The 14,885-nt window shown below is 35.8% G+C and overlaps 1 protein-coding gene across 3 annotated transcripts in view; it reads left to right on the top strand.

Annotated features, from left to right (window-relative positions):
* Nucleotides 1–14,885, top strand: part of ROCK2 (Rho associated coiled-coil containing protein kinase 2) — a 104,020-nt gene that overhangs the window by 70,604 nt on the left and 18,531 nt on the right. For all 3 annotated transcript variants that reach the window (XM_066994934.1, XM_066994936.1, XM_066994935.1), the window contains 13 exons: nucleotides 4,193–4,331; nucleotides 6,052–6,143; nucleotides 6,980–7,139; nucleotides 7,860–7,923; nucleotides 9,804–9,883; nucleotides 10,172–10,220; nucleotides 10,933–11,068; nucleotides 11,188–11,279; nucleotides 11,534–11,780; nucleotides 12,124–12,230; nucleotides 12,869–13,028; nucleotides 14,123–14,283; nucleotides 14,690–14,874. In XM_066994934.1, the coding sequence (XP_066851035.1) occupies nucleotides 4,193–4,331; nucleotides 6,052–6,143; nucleotides 6,980–7,139; nucleotides 7,860–7,923; nucleotides 9,804–9,883; nucleotides 10,172–10,220; nucleotides 10,933–11,068; nucleotides 11,188–11,279; nucleotides 11,534–11,780; nucleotides 12,124–12,230; nucleotides 12,869–13,028; nucleotides 14,123–14,283; nucleotides 14,690–14,874 (1,672 nt within the window). The remainder of the gene's footprint in view (nucleotides 1–4,192; nucleotides 4,332–6,051; nucleotides 6,144–6,979; nucleotides 7,140–7,859; nucleotides 7,924–9,803; nucleotides 9,884–10,171; nucleotides 10,221–10,932; nucleotides 11,069–11,187; nucleotides 11,280–11,533; nucleotides 11,781–12,123; nucleotides 12,231–12,868; nucleotides 13,029–14,122; nucleotides 14,284–14,689; nucleotides 14,875–14,885) is intronic.

Raw genomic sequence — 14,885 nt, 5'->3', positions numbered from 1 at the left:
TTCACATGTGCTTTGTTGCCAGGGGGCTGGTTGTGCGTCATTATCTCACGGCTTCTGACTTCTGCCTGGTGCGGTTGTTTCATTCCTGTTCCCTGGGCTTTCTGTCACTCTTCTGCTGCAACAGCTGTTTGGGTGCTTGCACAGCGATTAGTTCCCTGACTTGGTTCAGCTTAAAACTAATTCTTAGGATAGTTTTTGACTTGGATCAGCTACCCCACAATCTCAATAAATTCTTGTCCCATTTTTGGGGCAGCATGGAGATGTCAGGGATGCAGAGATGGGAAAAGAGTGGGAAGGGCAAGACTTGTTTGGTTTGTTTGATTGTTTTCATGGTTGCTTTATTTTGTTTTGTTTGTATTTGGTTTGGTTTGTTTCTTCCCTCCTCTCCCAGCAATTGCTTCTGTTATGTCAAAATGACTGTGGAAGTATAGCTTAATTCTTTCTTTTGTGCTTGGGTCAGGATTTTCCAATAAAGTAAACTGGACTGCTATGGCAACTAACATAGAATATAATCTGTTAAAGAGATGAGTCATCTGTGATTTAAAATACACTGAAGATCAGTATTATAGTTTGATTATAGAAGGATGGAATTGAGCATGTAATTACTCAAAATTCAAATCAGCATGTTCTGGGAATGTTGCAAATCTGATGTTTCTGGCATCCTGAGCCAGGAAAGACACTTCAATGTATGCTGCTATTGAAATCTCCATGCCTTTGGGAATTAAGGCATTCTGATGTACAAGAAGTATATTTTGTAATTATCAATCTCATAAACAATTTTAGCAATAAATAGAATTCTTCAGTTATTAGAATACTGGACATAGCTGCTCAGAAATGTTTTCTCAGAACTTCATTTTTTGCTGTATCTAAGAGGATGCTCACCTTTTCATCCCTCTAATGAAAACATTTTTTGATGTGAAAGTGAAGAGGTACACTTTTTACAGAAGCTTGGTTATGTAAAGGATCCTATACATGCTTAGGACAAAAATCCATCTGCATTTCACTGCATCATCGTGGCTTTATTCCAGGCTTTCAGTATGGGTCATTTAATTTTAAAGGGTTTGTTTGGTGTAGTTTTTCATAAAGTTTGGAGTTGTGTGTTGAAAAATTCCTAACATTTCACAGGTCTCATGTATTTTTCCTACCAAAGGCCATCTTGTTATAATATTTGAACCTACACTATTTTTACTACTTTTTTTTTCTTTAGTATTCAACATCATTTTTTATTGTGTATATTCTAGACTGGAATCTTTGGTTTTGTTAAGGCTATGATTTTTAGACGCTTTTTCTGATGGGAGTTAAGTCATGGCTTTGTTTCTGTTTTGGTTTTAGCCACGTCATACTGCTAGATGTGATTAACACTGTACCCTTTCTGCTGAACTCTCTCTCTTAATTCTTTGCGCTTCTCATGTCGTCCCCCCCCCCCCCCCCCCCCCCCTTTTTTCATTTAATCTGAGCCTCTCTCTGCCTCTGAAGAGGATATGTGATTTACTATCTGTGCAGTCTTTTTGAAATGTTAAAACCTGCTTCACCTTTATACTGAAAATTACAGGGCCTGGTTATGCCCTGTAATTTGTTTGTTTATTTGTTGTTCTACAGTCATCATCTTATTCCAACCTCAGTTGTATTTCCTGTCTACCAGCACCAACATGATTTTCTTCAGTGGCTTTGTTTACAAACACAGTATTTGAGGCTCATGTGAGATCCATTTGACAGTGTCTGAATCAAGATGCTGCTTCTCTTAGATAACCTTTTAATTTTCTTGGTTCTTGTATTTGAACTATTCAAGACAGATCTTCTACTCCCACGTGCATATTGTTATGAAACAGGCACCTATAAGATGGCTTGGAGTGTTTGATAGTGGCTAGCTGACGTTTGAAACCCTTATCACTTTTCTTATCATAGAATCAGAATCATTAAGGTTGGAAAAGACCTCCAAGATCATCTGGTCCAGCCATCCCCCTACCACCAACATCACCCACTAAACCATGTCCCTAAGCACCATGTCCAACCTTTCCTTAAACACCCCCAGGGACGGTGACTCCACCACCTCCCTGGGCAACCCCTTCCAATTTTAACCACTTTTTCTAAGAAGTTTCTCCTGATCAGCACCATCTCCCACAGCAAGGTACACCATTTGTTGAGTCATGTAAGATGGATGAATTGGAGATGAAATGGAGAAGACTGCTTGTTAGATCTGTGGTAAGGATGAGCAAAATGATGCTGGGTGTACTCAGTATCTGTCTCCTTTGCCACCAAGGGGCCTCCTGTGATGTCACCTGCCATCTACTGTGAGGGTCACCCTATAAAAAGGGCTGCCCTGTGTCTGGCAACATCTTGCCAAGATTCTCGCTCCTGCAGTTCAAGGAGACTTGGAGTAGGCAGGGTGCAGAGAAGTCAGGCAGGTACTGCCAGCCTTTGAGCGGTGCATTGCAAAAGCCAAAGGATGGATGTAATGTTCCGTCTGGGACGGAAGAGAAAATCTCAAGAAGTGAGATTTGGACACCTCAGTGGCCAACCCCCATGTAAGCGTCCAAGGCTGGATGAAATGGTGCGGCTGGGGAGGAAGAGGAAATCCACCCAAGAACTGGATTACCTCGATGGCCAACCCCCCCGTAAGCGTCAAAAGGTGGATGATGCAGAATTGGAATTGGACCCACTGACAAAGTATTTGCTGACCATCAGGACGTGGGTCGACATTAACAAAATGATGGCAGTTTGGGGCAGATAGCCACCAACAGTGTTGGCGGAAGGAATCAGAGCTCAGCCTGAGAAGACCAATGTCCAGGCCACAGGCAGATGCCCGCCAACAGACTTGGCACAGACCATCATGGCGCAGCCTGAGAACAACATCCAGGCCACAGGCAGACACCCACCAATAAAGTTGGTGCAGACCGCCATGGTGACGCGTGAGGCCGATGTCCAGCCCAAGAACAAGCACCCATGAAGAAAATGGGGGCAGACCATCAAGGCACAGCCTGAGGAGGCCGATGTCCAGCCAGGGACGGACTGGGGGAATGACTGTGGATTTACCACCAGTGGGAAGCGGGGGTACCTTCCTGCAGCTGGCCCCTGCTTGCCTTTCACTTACCACCAATAAAAGACCTGTGAACTTCCGAGTGTTGCTTGAGTCCTCCTTTCCTGTCCTGTGCTGAGCCCCCAGGATTTTGACCGTTGAAAAGTTCTTTTTTTTCACCCCAGTAACAGTACCTAACATAAAAGAATTTTAGCATTAGCATTTCAATTCTGAAGTAGCATTGTCAAGAGACAGTTGACAATCGTTTTTAAAAGCCTTTGTGGACTTTCACACTTGTTTAATTATTTATTGTTAATTAATTTTAATTAATAAGCCATTAATTATTCACCTCCTCCATTAGGCCTGTGGATTGGTTGTGAAAAGGGATTTCCGTAAAAGTTGCGGCCTCTTGGTTACTGACCCAAACCATTTATATATGCAGGATGTTGTCAGTGAACTTCAATGTCACATACCTTTATTGATACTGATTCTTCTTCAGTTGTCCCAGTTTTACCTTTCTAAGTTTACGTGTGCAAAGAAACTAAAATTAACTAAACCTTACACTGCAAGCTTCTGGGTGAGAAAGGGCTGAATTTTAAAAGCTGCCTGCCCATGTTAATATGGGCACCCAAGCCGATATAATTTGTCTGTCAGCAAGATTTGAGAATCTGGGTTTGGTGGTGCCGTAACGTGCTCTGAAGGCTCCTGATCAGAACTGCCTTGCCCCAGGCTCACCTGCCCCTGGATAGGGGCTGGGAGAGCAGTGGTGGAGTCTCTTCAAGGAATGTGCCTCAGCAAATCCTTGCTGAGTTTTCCTCCCCTACACCCTTGGAAGTGCTTGAAGAGCGGCTTACATGTGGGTGTCATCCATCACGTAAATTAGAAAGCACAGCGACACTATTCAGGTAGAACAAAAGATGCAAGTCATTGGGCAAAAGTTTGGTAGTGATATGTCATACAGAGAATGGTTTAATGTGTAACAGGCATTTTGAAAAAGGAATATTCTAGCAGGATATGCTATTTTGTACCTTGTACTCCTTTTTTCTCTCTTAAATGTAAAGGCAATTTCAGGCTAAACTGCTTGTAGACTTTACATCTCTTCTCTTTTTTTGTCTTCTTCAACTTACATGACTTGAACACGCCTGAAAATCAGTCAATTTGCTATTTTATTTTCAGGCGATACTCCTTTTTATGCAGACTCCTTAGTAGGAACATACAGTAAAATTATGGATCATAAGAACTCATTACATTTCCCAGATGATGTGGAAATCTCTAAGCACGCAAAGAACCTCATCTGTGCCTTTTTAACTGACAGGTAGGTGTATGTATTATTTTGGTACTGCTTCTATTTTAGATGGTATTAGCACATGTACATTGTAAAAATGAATTCCTTCCATTGCTTTTCCTAACTTATGTTCAAATCTCTTCTGCAAAATCATCTGCGCTCTAGTTTTTCTTTTGGGGTGTTTTCCAGGTGCTCCATTTTATTTCTGTGAGTAGTTCTGATGGCTCATGCTACAACATAATTTGTGCTGGACAAATCCTCCCAGCTGTTGTGTGGTGTAAAACACAGCAACAAACCTGTAAGGTTGGAAGTAATTTTTAAGCCCCTAAAGGCAGGGGGACCAAATTGTTGTGCTCAGTGACTAAGTGGATGTTGCTTATAAAAAATGAAAACATGCTTTTATGAAGATAAGCATACATTTACCTAGTTTGTTCATTTTTTCATAGAACATTTGAACTTTTTTTCATTTACCTTATGGTACTAATTGATAAGTGTAGCTAGCAAACAAAGAGGATGTTGTTCTGGCTATAAATTAATCATAGAGGTCTCCCTTGGTAGAGCTGAGCTCTACTTATTGATATTAGCTGTGTAAGCTTGTTCTTGACCTGAATATTTGAATTTTTACTGTTAGAAAGCACAGATTATGTTAAATTTCTTTGATTTAAAAGAACAACGCTGTAGGTCCAAAGTTAACTATGGGTTGATAATGCCTTTTTATGCTTTCCGGTGATGACCCAAATTTGACTTGTAGATAATCTAGCTTATAGAGAATGAGGGATTAGTAAAAATAAATGCAGAAATGCATCGTCTTATAATGTTTTTTGCATTCAAAGAGAATTGTTTGTTCTGCTGAGCAGGATCCCACTTGCTCAGGAAAGATAGGCGTTAAGTGTTTCAAACCAGTAGCTGCAGGGTGGAGAGAAAATAGGGGTAGAATTTAATAATGCGAATGCTGCGAGGTGTACTTCCACTACGTGTGTCCGTCTTCCTGTTTATATTTAATGCAGTGCTCGGGCGACTTATTTGAAACAGATGCCTTCTTTCTGTATGCGTGATAACTGCTGAGGCACTTAAAGGGACAAGAAGAAATAAGCATCTACCCTGTGATTTATTAGTTGTGTTACACGCATCGGTTTTATGTTCTGTTCCTGCAGATCATTTTAAGGGAAACTTCTCTTGGTCAAACTGGAAGTTTCTTGTTGAACTTTAGGTTTGCTTCATTGTAAATATCAGCAAAAGATGTGTCAGGGTTAGTTATGGGGCAGAGGATGGAATTCTTAAAATATTTATTTCAGTTCAGCTTTGAATAACTGTTCTGTGCAGTAAGTTAGACCTTCCTGCACTCGAGTCTTAAGGTTTGTCATGTGGTTTGGCAGACACCGGACTTCAGCAATTTTTTTTCCCCCAGGGTGTTGGGTTTTGTTTTTGTTTTTAGTTTCTTCTTATTTTTGCCTCAGTGCTCTCTCTCTCGCTTTACTCCCCACGTGGCAGACTCCAACTTCTGGACGTTTTAGCAGTCGCAGGCAGTGGATATTAAGAAACCAAGTACATTTTATATAAGAAGCTACAGATCTGTGGTTGGTGGTTTTTTGGTTTTCTTTTTTTCTTTTATTTGACTATTAATGCGGTTTACAGGGACAGCCTTTACAGAAAGTTGCTTTGCTGCTTATGAGCAAGTCAGAATTTAAAAACAAAGCAAAACAAAGTGCAGTTTTTCCTAATGTGAATTTGGTTTCTTTGCTACGTTTAGGGATGTGCGACTTGGGAGAAATGGGGTAGAAGAAATAAAGCATCACCCTTTCTTTAAGAGTGATCAGTGGAACTGGGACAACATTCGAGAGAGTAAGTAAATTAGTTTAAAAGTAAGCTTTTTTTTTTAAGTATTTGCATAAGGCTACTGTTCAGTAAAAGCATATATGAAAAACTTTAGGCTCTATAAATTCAGCAAATCTTTTCTGTTATCAGGACAGATAACAACTTACAGATAACTTTCTTATTTATCATTTGTATTATAAAAACTGTATCAGTAAGAGATAATAAATAGACGTTTTTCCCACTGAAATTATTCTCACATTTATCATGTTTGAATTTATAGATTTCTATAGATTTGAACGGCAAAACTGGATGTTTTAGAAATCTTGGCAGAATGAATGCTAATTAGGTTCTATTTTTGTGACTTTTGTTATTGTTGTTCTGATGGGTTTTTGTTTTATTTTATTCATTTTTTAACCTTTTAACCTTTTTTTTTTTTTAATCTGTAATTAAGACTAGCTATAAGAGTGGTCTTGTTGGTTTTACTGCTTTTCACTGAAAGTATTGAGAACTTGATAGCTTTAGGCAGAAAAACAAGTACTTCTGTTCCTGTGCTTGATCATAACTTCTAAAGTATTTACTGAAGTTTCTTAAAATGGTGATTGTATTTAGTGTTCCATTCTAAAATGTGCTTACTTTAGCAAATACATTTTGAGCCTTAGATATTCCATATATTAAGCAAATAATGAAAAAATACTTTTCCTTAGGGGAAAAAAATCTTCACAGTAATATTTACAGTTCTACTGCATGTTTAATAGATATTTAACTAGCATGACAACTTACATTGTATGCTTCTTAATATTAGAGAGATACCAGTATATGCAAAGTGGCTGGAATAAAGTTGATCTTTTCTCCCCTTTCTGTAGCTGCTGCTCCTGTTGTTCCTGAGCTTAGCAGTGATATAGACAGCAGTAATTTTGATGACATTGAGGATGACAAGGGAGACGTGGAAACCTTTCCAATCCCCAAAGCCTTCGTGGGAAACCAGCTGCCTTTTATAGGATTTACCTACTATAGAGACAATTTGTATGTGAGAATTTAATATGCATTTTTAGAAGTACACCTGCAGATTTTTCTTCTATCCTATCCCCCCCTTTATTTTTACCCTAGATACATAATTTATTCATTGCTTTATTTCATTTGTGTCCAATTGTGAAGATACAAAATGCAGAATTTAAGTAGAATTTAACAATTGTGGCTACCTTGATAATTCTGTTTAAATAAATAATATTTTTATATACATAAAAATTTATAGTCTCTTTGAAAATCTGGTTTTGGGTTTAAAATACTAGATTTTAAAATACTAGATTTGTAATTTAGCTCTAAAATAATTTTGTATTAGTAGAATTAGAAAAAAGTTTACGCAAAATAATAGCTTGCTAAGGCATCACTTGCCCCCCCCCCTTGCCTTTATTTTGCATTGTTAGTCGTATTCAGTGTGTTTGAATAGTCACTAAATAATTGTATTAATTAAAAAATAAGCTGTTACGGATTTGGAAGTGTCTTCAATGTTGTACTTCACTTAAGAAAAGATTCAAATTAGAGAGATTCAAATTAGAAAAGATTCAAATTAGAAAAGATTCAAATTAGAAAGCTCTTACCGAGGTAAAACAGGCTTCATTCTGAGAATAGCCTAGGTCAAATTAAGACTTGAGAGAAGTGATTAAAATGCCTTGATTGGTGAGGTTGCCAGAGTTGTTGAAAACTCGAATAAGAGCAGGAGGGATTTGTTTTTGTTTTTGACAGGTTGCTAAGTGACTCCTCTCAATCTTGCAGAGAAAATGAATCGGTGCAATCTAGTAAAAATGAGGTTAGTGCCTTTTTTGTAAGTATTAATGAATGGTTAACTAATTTGGTTAAGTCTGTTAAGAAAAAGCAAAGTCAAAACCGGTGTCAAGAACCGGTGTTGGGGGGGGGGTGCCTTTTAGTTTTTCAATGCTCATTGATAAAAACTATGTTTTCCGTCTACAGGACAGCAAGGAGGTAGGTGAGTGTATTATTTGAATTATGAAAGGAAGCAAATCATTCCCACATGATTTGTGTGGACACGATTTATCATGAAATACCGTAAATGTTTATTCACCAGTTTGTTAACAGTAAAGCAATTATGTTTTGAAATAGTTTATGAATGAGTTGTTATATTCAAGTGTTAAGGCACTCCTGTGTGAAGATGAATGAATACAGATTTTTCTTGACTTCTTTTGGAATCCAGAATTTGTTTTGAAAACAAATGTGTAAGGCTCTGTTTGCTCCAAACAGCATTACTCTTGGAAAGGTTGTGATTCGTGGCTGCACACTGTCTGTGATTCATGACAGATTTATCCAGAGTTTGGAAGTGTAAATTGTCACCTACATTGATAAAGGAATGTTTATGAGCATAAATCTTTCTCTCAGTTGAAGTGAGTGTCTGAAGCACGTTTATCCATTTTTTTGAAGATCGCCAACTGAATTTAAATATGCAGATGACAGGAGAATGCTACAGATTTTTTCATGTAACAAACTTACTTCATTATACTACTTAAACATTTGTATTATTCAAGTGTAGCTAGTTTATGGTTAACATTTGTTAAAGCTTACTTAATTGTTAAACTTTGAAAAGGAGTTGTAAAGGAAATGCATTACGTATTGGGCAGCATAAATTTAAGCGCAAATATTTATGGGACTCCACTTCTTTCCTTCCTGTCATTAGTGAACAGAATAATAGTTTTAGTTTCCTGTTTAATACGAAATGCAACTGTTTAAAATACAGAGTGCCATGTTCATGATACTTGCTTTATATGGGGATAGTAAATGTAGTTGGTAAAACTTTGCATTTCATTCTGACAACTTTTTTAATTTTTATTTTTTCAAGCAGTGAGTCTTGGGTTTTGATGTCTTTTTAAGTGTCCCTGTTACGGTAATCTTATAATTGTAACAATTACAAAGTATTTTAGAAAACCACATTTTTACATTTTATGTTTAGGGGTTGGAGGAGGAAGAGAAAGGGAGGAAAAGAAATTAATTGGAAAGCCTGAAGACATGGGTCAATTTAAAAAGCTCATTATAATTATAATCCTTTTTATTTATTTATTTATTTTTACTTGACTCACAATATCTTTTTAATATTTTATTGAGGAAAAGAAAACATTCCCAAATTTCAAAAGTGTTTCTTCTGCGTGTGCTAGATGGAAAAAATATTCTGAATATGTGAGATCATTGAGCATGTTTAGTGTTTTCTGAATATTGTCTGATATTCTCTGAATATTGTCCAATATAGTTATGTACCCACCTTTTTATTTTATGATTTATATTTTACCTAGAAAAGACTATCCCAAAAATTCTGCTCCAGCAGGCCTCTAGACAGAGAAAAAGGAGAGCAATTGGCCAGCAGACACATTCTTTGCCAGTAGAAATTTTATGACTCTCAGTCTGTGGCACATCACTCTATGATAGTTAGCTTTAATATAGCATGTAGGAAATTCTGTTACTACACATCGGTATTTTAAAAATTATCAAGATTAATAACTTGTACAGATGAGAAATAGAAATGCAATAATCTTCTGGTGATGGTTTAAAAAAAAAAGACACAAAAAACACATAATGGTAGATTGAATTCATTTTCTTTGCTTTCACTTTTTTTGTTATTAAACTGTTTTACACTGTGATTCCAATCTTATATAATGGCCATGCTTATTTTCACATTTTGCTCAGTTTCAGAAAAAAATAAGCAAGTTAGAAGAACAGCTCAGTAATGAATTACAAGCCAAAGATGAACTAGAACAGAAGTACAGGTGAGATTATTTTGAAATATTTGATATGTTCATAAAGAAGTGTTATTACACCTTTTGTTTTTGAATGATTAAAAGCTTAAAAGTTCTTGCTACTCCCATGGCTACATTTTTTTTTTTCCTTATCTCTCCATAAGAATCTCTCTATTGTTTGAGTGATTTCCCCAGCCGTCAAAATTTCATGTGATTGCTGAAAATAGGGTAGCTTACATAAAATTAATGAGACATATCCAAACAGTCTAATTATTGTGTGATCAGTAAGGTTTAAAAATATTTTTCAAATTCCTTCAGGTCTACTAATACTCGGTTAGAGAAGATAGTGAAAGAGCTAGATGAAGAGGTAAGTTATTTCTTATTGGAATTAGAACTTGAGCGTTTTTATGTGTTACTTTTTTTTTCCTTAGGAACCAGAAAATTACCTTTGAGTAGCTGTATATTTATGGCAAGTAACACCAGCTGATTTCCTGATATTCACAAGCATTACATTGTTGCCTTTCCTGAAAGATTTTCATTATGACTTCTCTAATCTCCTTATCTTCAGAATCTCCAAATTTTTAATTTGGAGGATAACATAATATAAATACCCCATATACAATTCTAGTAATTGTATTTGAAAGTGAGATTGATGTTGATAGAAAAGGAAGCCCATTCTTTGCAGCATTTTTTGTACCTGTCCGAACTGTGTCAGTAAAAGGTCCTTATTTTGCCCAGCTTTGCATCTTAATGCTACTGCAAATTTACTTAATGTACTGTTCATTCAGGTGAATGTTGAGATCTTCCAGTACATGTATGTTTCTGTGCTTCATGATGCTAACAGATTACAATATTCATTGAAGTCAAGCCATCATACAGTCTTAAATGGTAAAAGCTCCTGGCTGTAGTTATTCTGGGCTGTATTTGAACATGTGCTCTGATATGCTGTGTTTGCAGTAAGCAAATGGAACGTGTCTTTCTCCACTCTGAACTAAACTGAATGCATGAGCTGTTCTTTATCACTTGAAAAATGTCAGGATTCTGTATGTAATTAGTGTGGTTTTTTTTAATGTGTCCAGATAACTTCAAGGAAGAATGTAGAGTCTGCAGTCAGACAGCTAGAAAGAGAGAAGGCTCTTCTTCAGCATAAGAATACAGAATACCAGAGAAAAGCAGAACATGAAGCAGATAAGAAACGCAATTTAGAAAATGAGGGTATGTTGAACAATGTTTGAAGGGTTATATTTTGATGTGGCTTTTTAAAAGATAAAATAAATGAGTTATAAAGTTTTTTCACTACATTGATTAACAATTTTGAATTGTTTTTGTTCCAGTTAACAGTTTGAAAGACCAGCTTGAAGATTTAAAAAAGAGGAATCAGAACTCTCAAATATCCAATGAGAAAATCAATCAACTACAAAGACAGGCATGCCAACTTTTTATATGTTTATTTTAAAATAGTAGCTTTTTGAAGTTCAGATTGTGTTAGTAGTGGTGGGAGTTAAAATGTGTAATGAAGTTTTAAAAGCCATTCTTTTTTTTCATGTTCTTGTGTTCAAAAATAATCTTAAAAAATACCACTTCTTATTTCTTTAATCTGTTAAGTGTAATAATCTGTAATAGCACTGGTAGATGTTAACATTTTAATTGTTTCTGAAGTATGTTTTTATCAATCCTTAGTTGGATGAAGCCAATTCTTTGCTGCGATCAGAGTCTGATACTGCAACCAGGTTAAGGAAGAACCAGACAGAAAGTACAAAGCAAATCCAGCAGCTGGAAGCTAATAATCGAGAACTTCAGGATAAGAACTGTCTGCTGGAGAATGCTAAACTCAAACTAGAGAAGGACTTTCTCAATCTTCAGTCAGCTCTGGAATCAGAAAGGAGAGATCGAAGTCATGGATCAGAGATCATCAGTGATTTACAAGGTATTACAGCAACTGTTAAGCTTTCTTCTAGTTTCAGAAGTAAAAATAGGTTTTGTGATGTTATTTGAGCTTCAAACTGTGACTAGATTAGTTTGCTGTGACTAGATTAGTATGCTGTTTTATACAGTGTTATTTAAGTGAGGACACAGTAAAGTGAACATGAGCAAGGATATATATAAGATAAGAATGCATGTTATTGATAACTTCTAAAATCACCCTGAAGGGAGCTCTTCTTAATAGTCAGAACTGGAAGCTGTTACGTTTGAAATGTTTGTTTAAGTAGATACAGTACATTCTTTTTCCAAATGCTGCCCAGCCTCATAGATGTTTTGTTCATTTTTAGGTCGAATATCTAGCCTGGAGGAAGAAGTGAAAAATGGAAAGAGTGCATTAGCCAAACTGGAAATGGAGAAGAGGCAATTGCAGGAAAAGCTCACAGATTTAGAGAAGGTAACAGCACTTCTAAGTAAACTTTGGTATTACATTCTTATTTAATTTTAAAACTTGTGCATTTGTTAATTGAGACATGGGACAAAGTTTGTGAAAAAAATACAAGTTGTTTTCAGTGTCACTTTTTTGTTGTTGTTATTGCAATTTGAAAAGTGGGGAAAAAAGACACCATTTTCCAATATATTGTATTTCTGAAGTACGTAATAATGCACTCCAATGTATAGCTTAGAAGTGCAGAAATAACACGTCATTTCTGGTGCAAAATCTGACCTTTTTTGAACTGTCAGTATTGCCAAAAATAAAAAAGGTTTCAGCTAATATTTTTTCATATTTTTTTATCGAAGCATAAGTATTCAAACAATTCTTCAATAAATGTAATTTTTGAACTCTTTTCACAAAACACTGTTTTTTAAGGCTCTAATTCTATAACTTTTTGCAACTGGTAATGTCAATGCGAACTTCTAGAGCACGTTATCACCAGAAAAACAGTTGATGAAATGTATTCTTAGTACCTTAGGGTCTGTGTTGTTTCTTCTGCTGTTAGATTACTTCCAAGTAGGATGTTACTGTTGTCCAAAATTTTGTATTTAACCTGATGTATTTAAATTTTATTTTAATGTATTTTTTTTCTTTAACAGGAAAAGAGCAACATGGAAATAGATATGACATACAAATTCAAAGTTATGCAGCAGAACCTTGAACAAGAGGAAGCTGAGCATAAAGCCACAAAAGCACGACTAGCAGACAAAAATAAGATTTATGAATCTATAGAGGAAGCAAAATCTGAAGCCATGAAAGGTATTTATTTGACATTACAGTTTGACTTAAGTATAAATTATAGAATGTAGGTAATATAATCTTTTAGTGTTACTGGGAACTTAAATGTAGTGTGTTTTTTTTTTCTTTCAGTTCTTCTGTTCTTTTTTTAAACACAATTAGCATCGTAAAGCAGTTTTAAAAATCAGTTGTAATCTCTCTGTCTGCTTTGCTAGGTTGAAGACAGTTAGTTGCTGAGTAAAGCAGGCTCTCTGTTGCTGACATCACTAATTCATTTTCTGTGCTAGGGTATTCTGAACTAATTTTTCTTAAATCTTTCAAACAGTTCTAGTAATATAAACTTTCAAGAGCTTATCTACGTAGTCAAATTTCTTATTGTCTTCCTAAATAGAATATGTCAGCAGTGTAACAACTTAAATAGGTTACTAGATAGCGTTAAAAACAGTAAAGCCTTTGGTAGGCTTCCATCATCACCATGCGTATTCTGGTGTCTCCTGACAATTGAAATCTCTCAGAGAGAGGGGAGTTAGCAAACAACTCCAGAAGATGGCTCTTATTTTTTAATTGAATTGCTTATGTCTATTGCAACGGATTAAAAAGCAACCTATGTATCTTATCATTCCAATTGCAGAGCATTCACAAAAATTTTGAGCTTGCAGATGTTTCAAAAAAGCACAAACAATGCAGTGGTAATGTATGAGTCACTTGGTCTATCAGTTTCCTGAACAGCTTCAACTTCTTAGTTGATTTCAGATTATTATTGTCAAAGCAATGCTTCATAGATTGATACAAAATATTTCTTTAAAAAGTAACCGCCCTTTTATCCATTCCAGATGTGTTGCAGATAAGCTAGAAGTTATCTTGAAACTCAGAAGTAGGAAATAGGTCTCAGGCAGAAATACTTGCAAAGCATCCTCTTGGATGCTTTTTCATGGTTTACTGTGAAAATTTTAATGAATTACTTTTCAGCAATCTTTCTCTTCAGTGTTAAAAGAACAAACATTTTATTTGTTGTTAATAAGGGATAGACCTCCTCCTTCCTCCCACCTCCTTCTCACTCTTGAAACCCTCTGAAATGTTGACTGCTTTGCATTGATATTAAATCTCCTTCACAGAAATGGAGAAGAAACTTTTGGAAGAGAGAGCTTTAAAGCAAAAAGTAGAAAATCGTTTGTTAGAAGCTGAAAAGCAACGTTCCATGTTGGACTGTGATCTCAAACAATCACAACAGAAAATAAACGAACTCCTTAGGCAAAAGGATATACTAAATGAAGATGTACGTAACAGTGACAAAAGAATTCTCAGCTGGAACCTTGTTTTAAATGTCTTCATATTTTCTCTGTTATATCTGTATTTAGGGATGTATTTGAAAGTAAATGGTAGCAATTTTTACTTCTTTGTATTTGGATTTAAATTTTGCTTTCTGTAGTTTCACTTTTCTGAAGTATTCTGGCATTTTTGATCTTAAAAAGTTTTTCTTCTGGAATGTAAAATGCTAAGAGATGGACATGGAAAAATAACTTATTTATTCTGTACTAATAACTTCATTCAAGAAATACATTTGTCTATCAAAAGATGTGTGCAAGTTGCACAAAAGTGTAGAAAGAGTTAATAAGAAACACTGTTTAAATGTTATTTCCCTATGTAGATTTGTAAAACTCACATTTCTGTTTATTTTTTAGGTAAAAAACCTGACATTAAAAATAGAGCAAGAAACACAAAAGCGTTGTCTCACTCAAAATGACCTCAAGATGCAAACACAACAGGTCAATACCTTAAAAATGTCAGAGAAGCAGCTAAAACAGGAGAATAACCATCTTCAGGAAATCAAATTAAGTCTGGAAAAACAAAATAATGAACTCCGCAAGTAAGCAGAGC

Source organism: Anser cygnoides, chromosome 3, assembly GCF_040182565.1.
Source record: "Anser cygnoides isolate HZ-2024a breed goose chromosome 3, Taihu_goose_T2T_genome, whole genome shotgun sequence".
Lineage (NCBI taxonomy): Eukaryota > Metazoa > Chordata > Aves > Anseriformes > Anatidae > Anser > Anser cygnoides.
The sequence above is the reverse complement of the archived record's forward strand: the minus strand, read 5'-3'. Positions and strand labels throughout refer to the sequence as shown.